Here is a 16,864-nt window from a genome sequence, read left to right as displayed (position 1 = left end):
AGGCCAGTTAGTCTAACCTCTGTAGTGAGCAAATTAATGGAATTGCTGCTAAAACAGAGGATAGGGCAGTTTATGGAATCCAGTGGATTGCAAGATCTGAGGCAGCATGGTTTTTACCAGATGAATATGATCAATGTCTTTGATTGAGTGAACAGCTGGATCAAGGGAGAGCACTAGATGAGGTGAACTTGAATTTCAATAAGGCCTTTGGCACGGTTCCTCATTGGCGACTAATTAAGTGCCCTTGGTATGGGCCCTAAAGAGACTGACAGAGTTAAAAACTGGTTGAGTGGGAGGTGACAAAGGATAGTGGCAAATGGAGTTTATGCTGAGGTGTGGGGGGAGGCAGTTAGGGGGCTTACTAGCGGTGTGCCTCAGCGATCCGTCATTGGATTGGGGGGGGGTTCTCAACATTTTTGGTAGCGATATTGTCAGGAAAAGTTTGTCTTTTTGCCAATGCTACCAAAATTTGCAACAGGGTAGACAGCAAGGAAGCTGTAGAAAAAATGAGGAGGGATCTAGCAAAGCGTTAGGAATGGTCTACGGTCTGGCAGCAAAGATTTAATACTAAAAAAATGTAGGCTGCAGAACCCAAGGGGAAGTATAGTACAGGAGGTAAAATTCTTCTAAGTATGAAAGAAGAGAGAGATCTGGGGATGGTTGTACCTGATGATCTTAAACTGGCCCATCAAGTGGATATAGTGACGGAAAAAGCCAGAAAGATGTTTGGTTGCATAGGGAGAGGAAGGAATGGACAGCAGGAAAAGGGAGGTGAGATTGCCCCTGACTTGGAGTACTGCATACAATTCTAGAGATCTTATCTTTAAAAGGATATAAACCAGTTGGAGTTAGTCCAGAGGATGGTTATTAAAATGGTCAGTGATTTCATTCTAAAGGATATAAACATATATACCCCTGAGGAAAGGCGGAAGGAAGAGCTATGATAGAGACATTAAAATATATCCAAGATTTCCATGCACAGGAGGCAAGCCTCTTTTAACAGGGTCCAGAACCAAGGTGTCATGGGCTGAGGGTGAAAGGGGTAGACTCGGGAGTAAATCCTAGGAAATATTTATTTACAGAAAGGGTAGGGGTGCATGGAACAACCTTTCAGTATCTGAATTCAAGAAAACATGGGGTAAATACATGGAATCTGAGGGAGTAATGAGAAATATATAAAGCTAATTTAGTTGGATGGCTGGGCAGACTAGGTAAGCCACATGGTCTTTTTTTTTGCTATCACGTTTCTTTGACCTGTTCTCCTTTTTTCAGTGCTCTGTAGGATTGCTACAGGGATGTGACAGGGATAAAACACAGTGATTCATGAGCTTTGTGACAGGGATGTAGCTATAGATAGAAATAGAAATAGAAAAAAACAAACCCCATATTGCTCTGATCTTACTGCTAAGGCTAACTCCTTTCACAGCTATGGCTCCTTTTCAAGATGCTCAGTATTTGTTTTAATATTCACAGAATTTAGCAGAGTTCCCTTTATGTTGTTGGTCTTTAGTTTGTGTTCTGAGTCCTTCTTAATAATGTAAGTTTCATGTGGCTTGTATGTATGATCCATGCACTCAAATAGCAAATGAGGCAGCTGCTATCTGATAAATGAAATCCCTGTATGGGCTCTGAAACACGGAATACCAGATTCTTTTGCCAAGTAAATTCCTTCTGCTCTTTTGGGCTCCCTGTCTATGGCTTTATGATCCTTCATTTGCAGCTACTGTTTTTCCCTCTTCCCCTCCCGTCGCAGTGACAGTCCCCTGGTCGGGAGCCATGGATCACGATTCCCTTCAAGAACACTATGTATGTACACGCAATGATGTACTGTATTGTGCACTGTTTAGCATTGAATAGTTTCAATATAGCAGTTGCAAATAATTAAGTACACTTAGCCAGTTGGTGACTCTACTGGGCAACGGCTGAGGCTGCTGCATCATTGGGGTTATTAGCGCTGCTTCTGCATCATCTCCAGCTTCTTTACACCAGTTGAGCAGGGATCAATTTCAGGCACCAAACCAGAATCTTCCAAGCGTCAGATGGATGCAGTGCCAGCACTGGGCCATCAGGATGTTCCAAAAATAGACTTTTAAGAGCCAGAATTGCATATATTTCTAGCCAGTGAGTGATGCTGTTTCGTATGAAATAAAGTAGCAATAGTTCAACAGATTTCTCAGGACAACAACTTTTTTATATAGTCCGCTTCAAGGAAGTATCAAGGGGGCTTCACACTCCTCTCCTTGCTATGTGCTATTTTGTGTGATCTGCATTTACTCCACACTAAATATTTGCAGTATATTTCTAGCCTACATGCATATTGAGAGCCCACAGAGTGTGAAATATCCTGTTTGTGACCAGTCTGAATCTCATAGTATTGCACCCTTTCAACCATTTTGTTTCTGTGCTTATAGGTAGGTCTGAAGCTTTCTTCAATGCAAGCTTCTTTCATTTATTTATGTATTTATTTATTTAAAAGTATTTATTACCTGCCCCTCCTAATAGTTCAGTGCAGGGTACAAATGAACTTACATAATAGTTAAAACAATATTGTACATTCCAAAACATTAACTGTAAACATAAGACTTTAGACATCCTCTCAGATCACCCACATTTTTGATATAGAGGTGCATCTAATAGTAGTGTTACATCAGGGAGCTAACTTGAAATGCTTCTTGTTTTGTGTCTGTGACCAAGCTGTTGGTTTATTCTTTCAGCTGTATTATCAGGTGTTAAATTTTGGAATGATTGTCTCGTCGGCATTAATGATCTGGAAGGGGTTAATGGTGGTAACAGGAAGTGAAAGTCCCATCGTAGTAGTACTCAGGTAACAATATTTCTTTTTATTGCTGCTATCTTTCTCTTGAGTTTCAAGTGATTTTATGCTTTTGTCTGTTTATGTGGAAAATAAAAATATTTGAGCTTTGTTTTGCAGTCTAGTGAAGTAAAGTTAAAATAGTCTCAACATTCAATGCAGAAGTTCGAGCTTGCAGGAATTTTGGAAGTAAGATAGATTTGCCTTTATAAATCTCCTGCTGCATCTCTACACTGCTAAATATCACTTTGTGCACAGATGTTTGGGGTCTTTTATGCAAATACCGTTTGTGGTTGCTGTGGTTTTTCTTTTTTGACTCAGCAGTATTTCTCCTGTTTCCTTGGACTTACAGCTCAATCGGAATTGAGTCTGGGATTCAACACCAGGAGCCTTCAGCGGTTATGTTTTTCTCCTGTCTTCTGTCCCCTCCCAGCTCCAGCCCAGGTACTCGGCTGGAGGCCATGCACCAGGGCTTCTTCTAGAGGCCTACAAATGTAGGCCCTAAATCCAGTCACTGTGTGTTGCCTTTGTGCCAGGACTGGGACTCCCTTCCCTTGGGGTCTGCGACTCCTATCTTCGCAGCATCCCCAGCCCTGGCCAGTTTGGGGAATCAAAGACCTGACCCAGGAAGTGAGCCCAAATCTTGCACATGACAGTGGCTAGACCCTGTGGTTTCTAATTCTAATCACTCTTTAACCACACTGTCGTTGCCTAGTGATAACCAATTGCTCCATTCAAGCTGAGTTTTTTCCTGCTAATGGCGTCCAACAGTGGGGCTGGTAATTGTCTGATGTCATAATCAGACAGAACAAAGATTGAAATTAACAATTCTTTATTTCTGAGTAATAACTATTAAGCAGATATGAGCTGATGTCATGCAGGCAGGGCATAAAAGGAACCCAAGTAGATGTTCTCTTAAAGTGACAATCAGCAGTGTAAAAATACTTAGACTTTTATAAATTACAATTTAGCACCTAAATGTCAGATGTATTTAGTAAACAGTGGGATAAATCAATTTTATATTAACATAGTAAAGGATAGCAGATAAAGATCAAAATGGACTATAGAAGCACAAGAGCAAAGTATCAATGCCCCTGCCCTACCGCCATCTTGAATGAATTTGATCAGACTTTTTGAAGTAATGTAAACTGCCAGATAGTTAAACCATACACAGACAGTAAATATTATTTTCACAGAAAGGTTGGTGGATACCTTGAATATCCTCCTGGAAGAGGTGGTGGAGATAAGCAGAATTCTAAAGGGAGTGGGATAAATGCAGAGGATCCCTAGTCTGATTTCTCAGACATTGAAACAGCTGGGTGTCCCTGGTTCGGATGCCATGTCGGAGCCAAGAAAGAATCCCATTTTGGTTTTCTTATATAAAGCCTCTTGTTTTTTTCCCTGTGATGGATGCCATTCAGGAATTGATTGATCTGAAATGGGATGCCCCAGAGGCAAATTTTAAAGGGGGTCAGACATTGGAAGGCCTGGAGCCCCTTGGATCCAGCTGTGAGAGAGCGTTTGTGTTTTCCCAAAGTTGATGCACTGGTATGTGCCTTCTCAAAGCAGACGACTATCCCGGTAGAGGGAGGAGTGGCCTTGAAGGATGTACATGAGTTAGAAGGATTGAGGCTATTCTTAACCAAGCCTTTGAGGCGGTGGCAATGACTTTATAGATTGCTTCCTGTGGCGCCCTAGTGGTGCAATCTTGTCTGCTTCTCTCTCAGGAGGTGATGAGTCTGGAGGGAATTCCAGAGCGGTTATGGAGCCTGCTGCCGCCTTTTTAGCAGACGCAGGCTCTAATTTTGTTCGTGCCACGGCCAGAGGAGTGGCTTCGGGGGTTAGAGGCCAGACATCAACTCTGGTTGCGAAATTGGTTTTGCTGACGCAGCTTCCAAATCTAATCTTACCAAGATGCCTTTAAAGGCTCGCTTTTGCTTGGAAGTGAGTTGGAGAAACTGGCCAGTAAGTGGGGCAGGTCTCTGCTTCCTCGGTTGCCAGAGGATAAGAAGCAGTTACAGCGCCCCTTTGGTATGAGGGGTAGTCTCTGGGGTTCCAAGCAGTTTTGTCCCTACAGAGGGTCGACCTTTTAGTGGACTCGGCCTTTCAGTAGGTCTCAGTCCTTTTGTCTCTGACAGCCCAAGAAAGGAGTGGGCTCGGGTGGCGAACCTTCCCTAGCTTCCCAATAAAGATTTGGAACGTTATTACTTCAACTATGAGCATTTGTGCTCATAGCTTTCCAGCTATTTATTCTTGGCTTGCTGATCCTCCTGGGCTGCTCTTCAACCCTTTTGCTAAAGAGTGAGCTGTTGAACTGACTTCTTTGATATTTTCCCTACTGTCTTTGTGTGTTTGTTGGGTGCAACATCCCAAATCGATTGACTGCCATCTGCCACCCTGTCCTCTAGTATAGATGCCTGTGAAAGCATTGACTTATTTCCCTGTCATGGAAAGTTGTAGGCCATCTGTACTGTATAACCTGTTACTATACTTGATTTGTCCCCAACTCCCATATATCTTAAATCTTCTTCCTTAGCTTACTACACTAGTCTAGCCACGTAGGTGTTAGTTCCCCTACTAGCAGATGGTAATATTTATGTACTTATTTATTTATTTAAGGGTTTTTATATATCGTGGCACATAAGGAACATCACCTCAGTTTACAGTGGAACATAATGCAGCAATATGCTTTACAATGAAACTAAAAACGTACATAACAAAGTTTGAAATATAAGTGTTAAATATACAGAAAAGATTGAAAATACCTGGTAACTGTGTTTAAAAGAGGTAACCGTATAAGCATAACGAAACATTAGGTAATCATAACAAAAATCATTATTTAAGGTCTAACCTGGGAAATGCCTGTAGGGGAGGTGCAAAAGGAGGGAGGTAAGTGATAGGAAGTTTGATTGGGCATGAAGGATGCAAGAGAACAGGTTAGGAGAAGTCGTGAGTCAGGGGTGGATCGAGAGGGATGTTGTCCGTAAATTTGGAAGAGCAAAATCAGTCAAGGGTATGCTTGTTTGAACAGCCATGTTTTGAAATAATAGATGACACTCCTTTCTTTGTGTTACTTAGTGAAACTGCCAATTAGGTGTCTTTCATAACACAAAAACCACCCAATATTCATTGGGAATTTTTCTCTTTTTTATATATATTTAATCCAGACCTCATATATTGGTTAGAGGGGCTTAAGACTTAATAGCCCACACTAAAGTTGATTAGGAATTTACCACATTATTGTTTGTGTTGCGGTCTTTCCATTTCCATTTATAATCATAGGTCTCGATTATATTTTTTAAACTCAGTGAATCATACTTCTTAAAACTACTCAAACAGTGAAGCACACTTATCTTGAAGTCGCGTGATCAGAAACGCTTGTAAGAGTGATCATTACTCATAATGCCCTCCTTTCTTTCTTTGTGACATCATCGTTGGTAGTTACTATGGTGCAGCTCCAGCAAAAGCCTGTACTCTCTTGTCTCCAGCAGATGGTAGGACACATTGACCAGGTGCAGCAGGATCTTGGCTCCCAGGTTTTGGCCTTGAGTCTGCCTGATTGTGGTTCTTAGCCATTCTGCATTTAGCAGTTCTCTCTTTTTAATTGGTGTGGGGTTTTCCCAGTCAAGTGAGTCCTGCCTGGAGTCTCCCATATCCAATGGGAGCTTAATAGAGCTAAGGGGGGTTAAGAGTTTTGGTTCTCCGGAAGTTTTTCTAAGGGAAGCCATCCTCCTATCTTCACACACCCTCCATTCTCCCTTGGTGTTAATTAAATTTTAAAAAATGAGGACTTTAACATTTCTGTAAAGGTACCAGAGTGAGGTAAGTTTGTGCTTGGACTAGTTGAAGATTGGGATCTGGCAGGTGGTTCTTTGCAGATTGTCAGGTCTATCATGCTTCTCAGCCAGACTGTATTTCAGTTTTAGAGCGTGGCCAACACTGTGGGATGAGAGAGTCTGTGCAGCTGATTCCTACTGTTTTCTGTGTAATGAAAGCTAGGATGTCTTGGGGGAGCTTCTGAGGATACCTGAGTCTAGCCATATTGGATTGGCAGAAATTGAGGTTGAACCTTTTGTCTTCAAGAGTGGCAACTATGCCTGAGTTCCCCGCTGGTTCCCATGTGATTTTCTCGGCAAGGGCAGCCATCTCTGCGAGAATGGCTGCTATTTTGAATGTTCATTCCTGTCCATGGCTTCTTCAGGTTCTATGGCTTGTGGCATAGGCAGGCCCCCAGTGTTATCCTCCGTGGGAGAAACTAGTACAGAATTGGCTCCGGGCTGCTGGCCTTCACCTCTAGAGGATTTATTCCCATAATGTTTCATTTCTTATTCTAGGCCTTTTAGGCTTATTTATTTTAAAATGTATTAATTGCTTATCAAAATTATTAAGCAATTTACAATTAAAAACAATCATAATATAGACAGACATATAAATTCATTTTATAATATTAAACAAACTGTTGATAAAAAATAATAAAAAGCAATCTAAAACCAAAAATAGAAAATAACTGGTGCTGCAAATGACTCCCATGACTGGTAGTAATCTTGCCTATTAAGGATTATGAAGATATAAACCAAAACTTGCTCAAATAAGTAGGCCTTCAGCAGTTTTCGAAAGGTGGCAAGTACTGTTTCATTTTGTTATCTGCTGAGGGAGTACATTCCAGAGTAGGCCTTTGTACATAAAGTAGTCGCTCTCTTGATTCATCCAGATGTACTTGTTTGAAGGATGGGATGTCTAAAAGTATTTGTGATGCTGAACGTAATGTTCTTACAGGACAGGACAGTTTCAAAGCCGCATTCACACTGTCTGGGGCGAAACCTCTGATTCCTTTATAAACCAACATTAATATGTTAAGTAGGGATAGTGCCTGCAGCAAGCAATAGACTTCACTTAAGTTCAGGTGTCCTGTGTGGACCCTGCATTTCATTTTCTACCATTGATACTTCCAGTTTACAGGATGATTTAGTTCATTTCTTACAATATGAAGAAATAAGCATCAACTAACAAGTTGTACCTTTTTGTTTATCTAACAATACATCTGTAATTAATTTTCAAGAGCTGTTCTCCCTCCATTTGATAGCTCTGAAGAGCTAGTCACAAATGTATTTTTAGTCCAACTCAAATGTATTGCCTACAATTTATTAGTCTACCTGAATATGTAGAAATGAGGGTCAAACATGGCAACCATAATATTTTGTGATATGAAGAACTGGTGCTGTGATTCTCCTTTCCAGGAGCTCTTGCTTAGACAAATTTGATGAGAAACATTAATGGCCACAGATACCAACCATCGGTTTTCCATGTGCTGGCTATGTGTTATATAGTGTGGGGAGGGTTTCCTTATTACCACAGGCTTTGTGTCCTAATGATGTCTAAACATGATGTTTGTTCTTGATTTCATCCATTTTGAACACTCAAGCAGTCAACCAGGGCACTCTGAGAGGAGGGGTGCCATTTCAACAAAATTAAAAATGGCAAAGCATACAGCTCAGGTATCTTCTCTCTGGGCTCCATGCACAGCAGGTGTGAGTCTTGCTCTAGGACTCAGTCAATGCTGTGCCCTGTGACTGACAGGGCGTGCTAGAGTGCTGCTGCCTCTTGGCCTATGCCCCCGACATGAGCTGATGGAATGGGAGCATCCTCTTTGAATGTCAGCATCTGAGGCTGCAACCATTTGGCCCAGTTACCCAGGGCTGGTGGAAGAAGCAGTGGTGGGTCAACTGAAGGTGGCATAAAATCCTGAGCAGTTCAGTCAAAGATATCTAAAATCAGAGATGGTGGAGGGGCAAAGATGGAGACACTTGGAAGGGGGTGGGCAGTAGGCAATGCAATGAAAGTTTGGCTCCAGTTGAGGGATACAGTCCTGCCAGGGCACAGCATCATCCTCTGCGTCCATGCCCATAGACTCTGGAGATGGTGTGTATAGCCTCCCCCAATGGTCAGTCATCAGCAGCTGTAGGTGAATGCTAAGGGTACCGCAGGGAGATTTGAATGGAAGAGAGTAGGGTTTGTGTTCCTGAGCCTGCAGATTGAGCAAGAAGTGTGGGTTCTAGTAGTTACAGTAAGGGTAGCAGCGTTCATATGGGGGCTTTCCATTCGGTAGTCCACAACATTCACTTGCATAGACTATTGGCAGCACCCATTGAAAAATGTAATTCTGTTTGCCATTATTGCAAACTATAAGATATGTATAATTTGCAGAAAAAAATGTCATGTGGGAGAGGATACCGTCCCATTGCCTATTTTCAGCCAGGGTGCCATTTACTCTAGAGCCGGCTCTGAAGTGCCACTAGCCTCCATGTCAGTTAATAAAACCTAGTCTGTTTTGCACATTAGGAAACACAGTACCGATGGCTTGGAGCTCCATAGACAGATGTGTATATTCTAACTCATTACATCAACATTACTTCTTGTGAGTTAAAGCTGAGCAGGCAGCAATGTTCAAATGCCCCACCATGGTGCACAGCGATATTTTATTATGCTGTTGATTTTGTTGGAAAATAACCTTAAATATCCTGGTCCTTTATATGAGAGGGCTCTTGTGTGGTGCTGATCTGCCTGTTGCCCTCTGTCCTGCTCTTGGGGAATGCTGCTACAAAACATGGCTTCTGTTGTAGTGACCATCAGCTGGTGCTGAGTTAGTGCCCATGGCTTGGACTGAGTCTATGGATCTGTATAATCTTCTTAAGGGTGAAATGCAGTAACCTTGAAGAACAATTTGAATACAGTTGACTTTTAAGTCCTGCACAGCAGCTTGCTTGCCTTTTTCTCTGAAATGGTATCTGGCTCATTCTGTCTTGTAATCGATGGCCTTATCAGTTGTCAGTGTTCTTTAGAAAATGACATCTAAAGTTTAAATGGTCACTGGCAGTGCCATTCTGTCCCTAGAATTAGCTTCCAATTAGCAAACCATGACATGCATATTAGAACTATTAGCTTTGTGAGTGGTCAGGATGTATTGTTTCTCTGATAGACCGGGCCTATGCAAAGTTTAGAGATAACGTGTTTATGCACTACAGGTTGCGGTCTCGCAGGCGCCCCCACCTTGGCTGGCTGCTCTGTGCTGTCGCCAAACCTTTTCTCTTATCACATCTGCCATTTTTCAATAATGAGCCTGATAGCTGTTTTATTATTATCGATGACTAAAATGCTGCAGGTAATTATAACGCTCCTAACATTAAGCTTTCCCCATCAAGTTAGATGCGATTACTTTAAAGGTCAGGTGTCTATTTTCAATAAGCTGATCCCATCAGTGTGTAAATAGCAGAATTCATTTAGTGTTTTCGGGCAATTGGGAGGTGCTCAATCTTTGAAGATCCAAGTTTCCTCTCCTCTGAGCTGAAAAGGTTAAAGACTTAGCGTGTAATGCTAAGACAGTGGAGTTGCAGCCTGCTTTCTCTTTCTGCTGTCTTCTCTCTGTGCTGCTCAATTTCATGTCACGCTGGGAGGGGGGCCTTTACGTAAGCAGAACCGATACGCACTACTACGTGGGCCCGAAAGGAATTTGGTTTAGCACTTAATGAATGTGACCCACATTTGCCTCAGTTTTTGAGAGCTGACGCGTGAACGCTGAATAATCTATCTTTTGGTGAGCCTTACTTCTAACAGAACAGATCTCAGCTGAAGATCAGCCTGTCTTAGAGTTTGGGGTCTGCTTTTAGGAGGTTTGGTGGATGTAAAAGGGGGAGTCAAACTCCAAAATTAAGGAAGCAGTTTTCATAATTGTGCGAGTAGATACAAAGACTGTGGGTACTATTTTTGTATCAGTTCTCAAAGGGAAAGTGGGCACATTTTCCCTTTTTATAAATTACTTAGCGTAAAAGTGCCCACGGAGATTTGCATCTTTTTCCCTGAAAACCAGCACGTATAGTTGTGAAAATGTAAATCTATGTGCGTTGTTGCTACTCCTGGCCTAATTGCCTGTGATCTCACCTACGTTTCTTGCAGAAAAAGTAGATGCATGGTTGATCCCTACCTGTATTTTTACCCACACACAAGGTGGGCAGCTCTCAGGCAGCTCATCAGCGTGAGAGAATGGTCTTTGAAAATTGCACTGGGAATATTTTAGGATGGTAAAGAGTAATGTTCAGGGAACAATTTTCCGAGTATCAAAAAGCAGTGCCAAAGCTGTTTCCTGTGAAGCGGCATCAGATTGGCATCACATAAAGAGTGATGCAGTGGTCTTCCCCTGCTGGTGCCCTCTACTGTAGGGTCACTCACACAATAGAAAGCACTGATATAAAGAGGGCGAGAGATGATAGAAGCTGAAGATGATGCAGGCCTAGAGCTAGTGTGGGAGCGATCTCAAACGGGTGGAAGAGGAGAATGCTAAGGGTTGTGATGGGAGCTGGAGAGAGAGAGAGACTGATGGTTGCACAGAAGAGAAGAATGCAGAGGGGTTAGTGGAAGGAGAGAATGAGATGATAGAAAATATAACAATAGAAAAATGAAGTCAGGAGTTTAGAAAGGAGGATGAGGGAAAAAGCAGCAAAATAAACTGATAGGAGTAGAAGGGACAGAGATGGATTGTAAAGAAAACAGGCAAAGAGAGGATATAACAAAAATGTTTCATCCAGGGTTGGCAACTCTGGCCCTCAAGAGCTGCAAATGGTTCCGGTTTTCAGGATATCCTCATGAATATGCATAAGAGAGAATTACATGCACTGCCTCCACTATATGCCGATATATCTCATGCATATTCATTGAGGATATCCCAAAAACCTGTGGCATTCAAGGACACAAGTTATCTAACGCCCGGTTCAACCATTCTCTTGCATTTAAAATTTGTTATGCAAGTCAAACCAATTTATACACAAAAGTGTTGCTATAAAATACTCTAAACCATTACTAGTGAGTAATAAGAGTCTTTATTTTCCTGAAAACTAAGAATTATGACTGGTGTCAAGATAAACAGGGCTTAAACCAGTGCCCTAGAAGCCAGGAAGCTGCAGAGAAAAACCAGGGGATATTTACCCTCCAGTTGTCAGATAGTTCAATACGCCCTCAGAAAGTTCCTGTTGCGACCGTCCCTTCCCAACGGCTTCACTCCGCCTACCTTTCCTTTTTTGCGGCTCCTCCTGCTCTTCATGGACACCTGGCTGCTGCAGTGTCTGCCTGCCGTCCTCTCCGGCGTCCCCGGACTAACTGCTGTAACCACATCCTCTGGCAATGAATTCCAGAGCTTAACTATGCGCTGAGTGAAAAAGAATTTTCTTCGATTTGTTATGAATGAGCTACTTGCTAACTTCATGGAGTGCCCCCTGGTCCTTTTATTATCTGAGAGAGTACATAACTAATTTACATTAACTTGTTCAAGTCCTTTCATGATTTTGTAGACTATCATATCACCCTTCAGTCGCCTCTTCTCCAAACTGTACAGCTCTAACTTCTTTAGCCTTTCCTCATAAGGCAGCCATTCCATGCCCCTTATCATTTTGGTTGCACTTCTCTGTACTTTCTCCAGTGCAGCTATATCCTTTTAGAGATGCGATGACCAGAATTGCGCACAGTATTCAAAGTGCAGTCTCACCATGGAGCGATACAGAGGCATTATGACAACCTTCGTCCCTTTCTAATAATTCCTAACATTGTTTGCTTTTTTGATCGCCACAGCACACTGAGCTGACGATTTCAATGTATTATCCACTATGACGCCGAGATCTTTTTCCTGGGTGGTAGCTCCTAAGATAGAACCTAACATTGTGTAACTACAGCAAGGGGTATTTTTCCCTATATGCATCACCTTGCACTTGTCCACGTTAAATTTCATCTGCCATTTGGAAGTCCAATCTTCAGCAGACTCCTGAGATATATCCTCTGAAACCTCTGCTCTTACAGCCTTGTTTCTGAACTACCTTCAGCCCTGCTCCACATCTGGCCCTGAAGTCCTGCTCCATGCTTTTCTCATGGATTCCTGATGCTGAGCCTGCTTCAAGGCCAAGGTAGGCCTGGTTTTTACCAGCCTTGGCTCAACCTTCACCCAGCCACCCTACCATATCATTCACCAGCTGTACCCCGACAACTGGTTTCCTTTTCATTCATGTAATCCTGCTGCTCATATAGATTGCCTAGGTCTGATTAAAGTGGAGTTTTCAATGCTAACCAGGAAACCAAGAACCAGATACATCTGCTTTTTTTTTTTTTCTTCATCGGCACAGAATAGGACAAAGCCCTTGATAAATCAATCAGGTTTTCTGTCCTAAAACCAGTCTAGTGACAGGAGCATTGCGCTCCAAGCTGTACATTCCTAGTTCCTTCTCGTTGGAGCTGCCTGGCAGAGTGGCTTTATCTTTTACTGATTTTCATGCTGTCAATCAGAAACATTGATCAAAGTCTTCAGGATTTAGAAAGTCCATTAGTTTTGTTTTGCAATGCCAACTTGTTTAAAAATTGCTGTAATTAATTTAATGAGCAGTAAACAAGCCAACAGTGGTTGACAATGATACAAAATATTACTGAAATAGACATTTAGACCTTTTTTTTTAAGGCATTCACACACAAATAGGCATGAATCATGTTTTTCAATACCACTCTAGTATAGTCTTAGCCCAAAATTTTGAAAAAAAAACAACTTAGTGCTTAATTGTGCAAAAAAAAAAAAAAAACCTTTCAAAGTACTGAAGTAATTTCTTAAAAAGTTGGTAAAATATTAAACATAATTCATGAATATTGACAGTAATAGCAAGCCAATCTATCAGAGCTCTCTAGTAGTTAAAAAAAAAATCAAAAGCTCTAAATGTAATTCATGAGCATCTGTTCTTTCGTGCTCGTATCATTGCACCCCACAGCTGTTTGCATACGAAGACGTTAGAGGTGCCCATGGTGTGGAACATGGTACCGCACCGGCTTTGTTTTGGACCAAGCTCGGATTGGCTGGCATAACGGGGCTGGCACGACAACAGATGGATAAAGTGGCCGCAGTTGCCTCTTTGGGTCTGAATCTGGAATGTTGAATGGAATGTGCTTTTCTGAATTTTTTATTTTAGAGATTTTAAAAAATATTTGAGTCTCCTTTTTTTTGACACACATTGCTTATCTGGGCATTTCTCCTCACAGAGGTGACATTTTTTGCCTTATTTTAATTGTAGTTTTCCTTTTTATTGAATCATTCAGACTTGGGAAACCGATCCCTGAGAAGTGCTATGGATTGATTAATTACCCCCCACCTTTATGAATGGCAAATAAGAGTCCTGTAATAATGCTGCTATGATTGACACAGAGAATATTTAATTTATTTGCTAAATCCCGTTAGCACAAAGGGAAGCATAATTTCATAGCTCTGCTTAATCCATCAAGCACTTGCCAGCCTTAATCCAGGTCCCCAAGGTCATATTGGTATGTGAGCTAGATGCCCCATTCATGTTACGATGACAATAAATTCCTGGTTCTTTTTAAAAGGTTCTCATGCAGCATTTATTTTTCTTTTTATTGTGTGTGGAAGAAGCATGTTTGATTCAGAACTTTTGTTTTGCTATGAAGAATCCTGTAGAATTTTGAATTTCCCTCGATGCAGGTATAATCGTGCTGAAACTCAAACTGTCGGGTCTCTTTTCTTCATATTACTTAGGAAAGTAATCCTTCTTACTTTGCTCATAGCCTTTTGAAATTATCTGTTTATACATAGTTTGTGATTGTAGTTAAAATAGATAAATACAGCATTGATTAACTACTCATGGTTAATTTGGTTCTTAGAAGTGTCACACACCGCCTGCAGTTGCAGGCACAATGACTTTACCATCCCACAGTTAACTAAGGGAGTTGCCATCCTTTCATTGTACTTTCAATTTTAAAATTGTCAAAAGGAGGCTTCATAAAATTTTCAAAATATCCAGTTGATATCTTGTAAGAGTCCCATGTTTTTTGGCACCCTCTCCCACAGTCTACTACAGTTGGCATCACTAAATTTAAATCTGAGATCAAATCAATGGTACTTAAAATAAAGCAATTGCATAAATTGTATATAACAAAATAATTACCCAGAGGCTAATATTCAGTGCTACTTAGACGGATAAGTCCCTACTTATCCAACTAAGTGGCAGCAGCTGAATATCTGGTCCTGATCAGTGGCTGCCACTTAGTTGAATAAGTACTTATCTGGCCAAGTAATTAGCTGGATAAATGGTGGGCAGGCTACGGGCATTCCAAGGAGGAGCTACTTATCCAGCTAACATAGCCAGGTAAATAGCAATATTCAAACTTATCTGGTTATGTTAGATAAGTTAGACCTGATCAATAGCAAGTCTAAGGTTAGCAATTTCTTCGTAAGTTAGCCAGATAAGTCTTATCCGGTTAATTTACTTAGATGTTAATCTTTGAATATATACCTCCTAAATGGCATAAATCAATATAATTATACACACAACAAGTGCAGAAAAGTCTTTGTTGGTCAATTCAGTATATTGAATATATATATTGAATTGACCAACAAAGACTTTTCTGCACTTGTCATGTGTATACTTATACTGTTGAGTGCAGTACCTGCTCCAGTAGCGGTATTATAAATCAATATAATAACATACACATAAACACGATGTAATCACAAATGTAAAATAATTTAAGAACATAAATCAAAATCTACAATGATTAAAAAAAACAAGACAGTCAAAAAAACCCATAACCTTTTTTAAAAACACCTACCATTATACAATAAAACATAATTTAAGCAAATCTATGTAAACAAAGCTCATTTGGCAGGTAAAACCTCAGCCCTTCTACATATTGCAAATTATAATACGAACAGAGAAATAAAACAATTCTAGTGCCACTAAGCTCAAATCAGACCCCAGTCTATTTAAGTTGCCAGTTCTTTAAGCCTTTTCTAAATGAGGTAATTGGATTCATATCTCAGTTCTCAAGATAATTTATTCCATAATGCATGTGCAACCGAAGAAAAGACTTTAGGCCTTGTTTTGACATGCTTTAATGTTTGAAGAAAGAGTGCATTATCTTCATGGTCTCATGGCTGGATCTCTGCTCACAAATAGAGGAATATAATGAGATCCTGTCTTTCTGATCAGATGGTCCCTTTTCCTTCAGCAAGAGTAGAATTAATAACGTAAATAATCCTAACCATGGTAGGAAACTAGTGGAGTCCGCACAGCAGGAGACTGATGTTCTTCCACCATGATCTACTCAGAATCAAGCCTTCCTTAGCATTCTTACTGATAAGTGAAAACCTTCTATACCAGCTTATCTAAATGGAAAATCATGAGGGAGAGAGTTATTGTCCTCAAGACTCCAGGTTCCAGGAATGGGCAAATTATTTGCAAAGGTTTTCTATCTTACAAATCTGGAATTCTAGCCCAAAAGCATATCCAAAACTATATCCAAAGTTCTGATTTTGGGTGATAGAATTTAAGTAGAAGCATCTATTCATGGGAAAAGTATAAGCTCAGTGGGGCTAGCTGTTCCAGTCCTTAGGATCTCAGTTTTTTCAACTTAATAGCCAGTAACCATGCTGAGAGATCATTAAGCAGGCATTCGGTGAAAGAGTGAACAGGATGCAGCCTTTCCCAGTGGCAATAACTGGATGTCATCTCCATAGATATACTGCATCCAGCCTCTCGGCAAAATTATAATGTTTAATAGTTGTTGTAAACCTATGAATTCATTAAATGAAGTAACAGTGAATGAAAGGGACCACAAAATAACCACCAGTTTACATACAGTAAACCAACAGTGGTAGACTAAGACACTATGAAAACAGGCATTTTTAGTGGATTTTTAGGGCACTTACCCTGTGTTCCTGTGCCACTCTTATAGCACAGCATTTTTCGAAATCTTTGTTTTATCAAAAACAAAAAAAGGAGACTAGAGAGACCGACAGAGAGATACAGAGCCTTTACCTCTTGAGTCACTGGTTCAAATCTGACTCATAAAACAAACAATAAGGCAACTGGTTTTTCCTGTGGTATGAATAAATAGAAAGCTTTGGCTTCCAGTGCTGTCAATATAGCGCCTTTTGCAAGAACTAAATTCACTAAGAGTGGAAACATTTACAGCACAAGAGAATATTGGAGATCTCGGTTGCCTATCATGACCAGTCTAGAT

The 16,864-nt window shown here is 40.8% G+C and overlaps 1 protein-coding gene across 3 annotated transcripts in view; it reads left to right on the top strand.

Moving 5' to 3' along the window:
• The window catches only part of LOC115074782 (signal peptidase complex catalytic subunit SEC11A), a 189,323-nt gene that overhangs the window by 152,569 nt on the left and 19,890 nt on the right, over positions 1-16,864 (top strand). For all 3 annotated transcript variants that reach the window (XM_029574595.1, XM_029574598.1, XM_029574599.1), the window contains one exon: positions 2,715-2,824. In XM_029574595.1, coding sequence (XP_029430455.1) covers positions 2,715-2,824 — 110 coding nt within the window. The remainder of the gene's footprint in view (positions 1-2,714; positions 2,825-16,864) is intronic.

Source organism: Rhinatrema bivittatum, chromosome 13 (genome assembly GCF_901001135.1).
Source record: "Rhinatrema bivittatum chromosome 13, aRhiBiv1.1, whole genome shotgun sequence".
NCBI classification, from domain to species: domain Eukaryota; kingdom Metazoa; phylum Chordata; class Amphibia; order Gymnophiona; family Rhinatrematidae; genus Rhinatrema; species Rhinatrema bivittatum.
The sequence above is the reverse complement of the archived record's forward strand: the minus strand, read 5'-3'. Positions and strand labels throughout refer to the sequence as shown.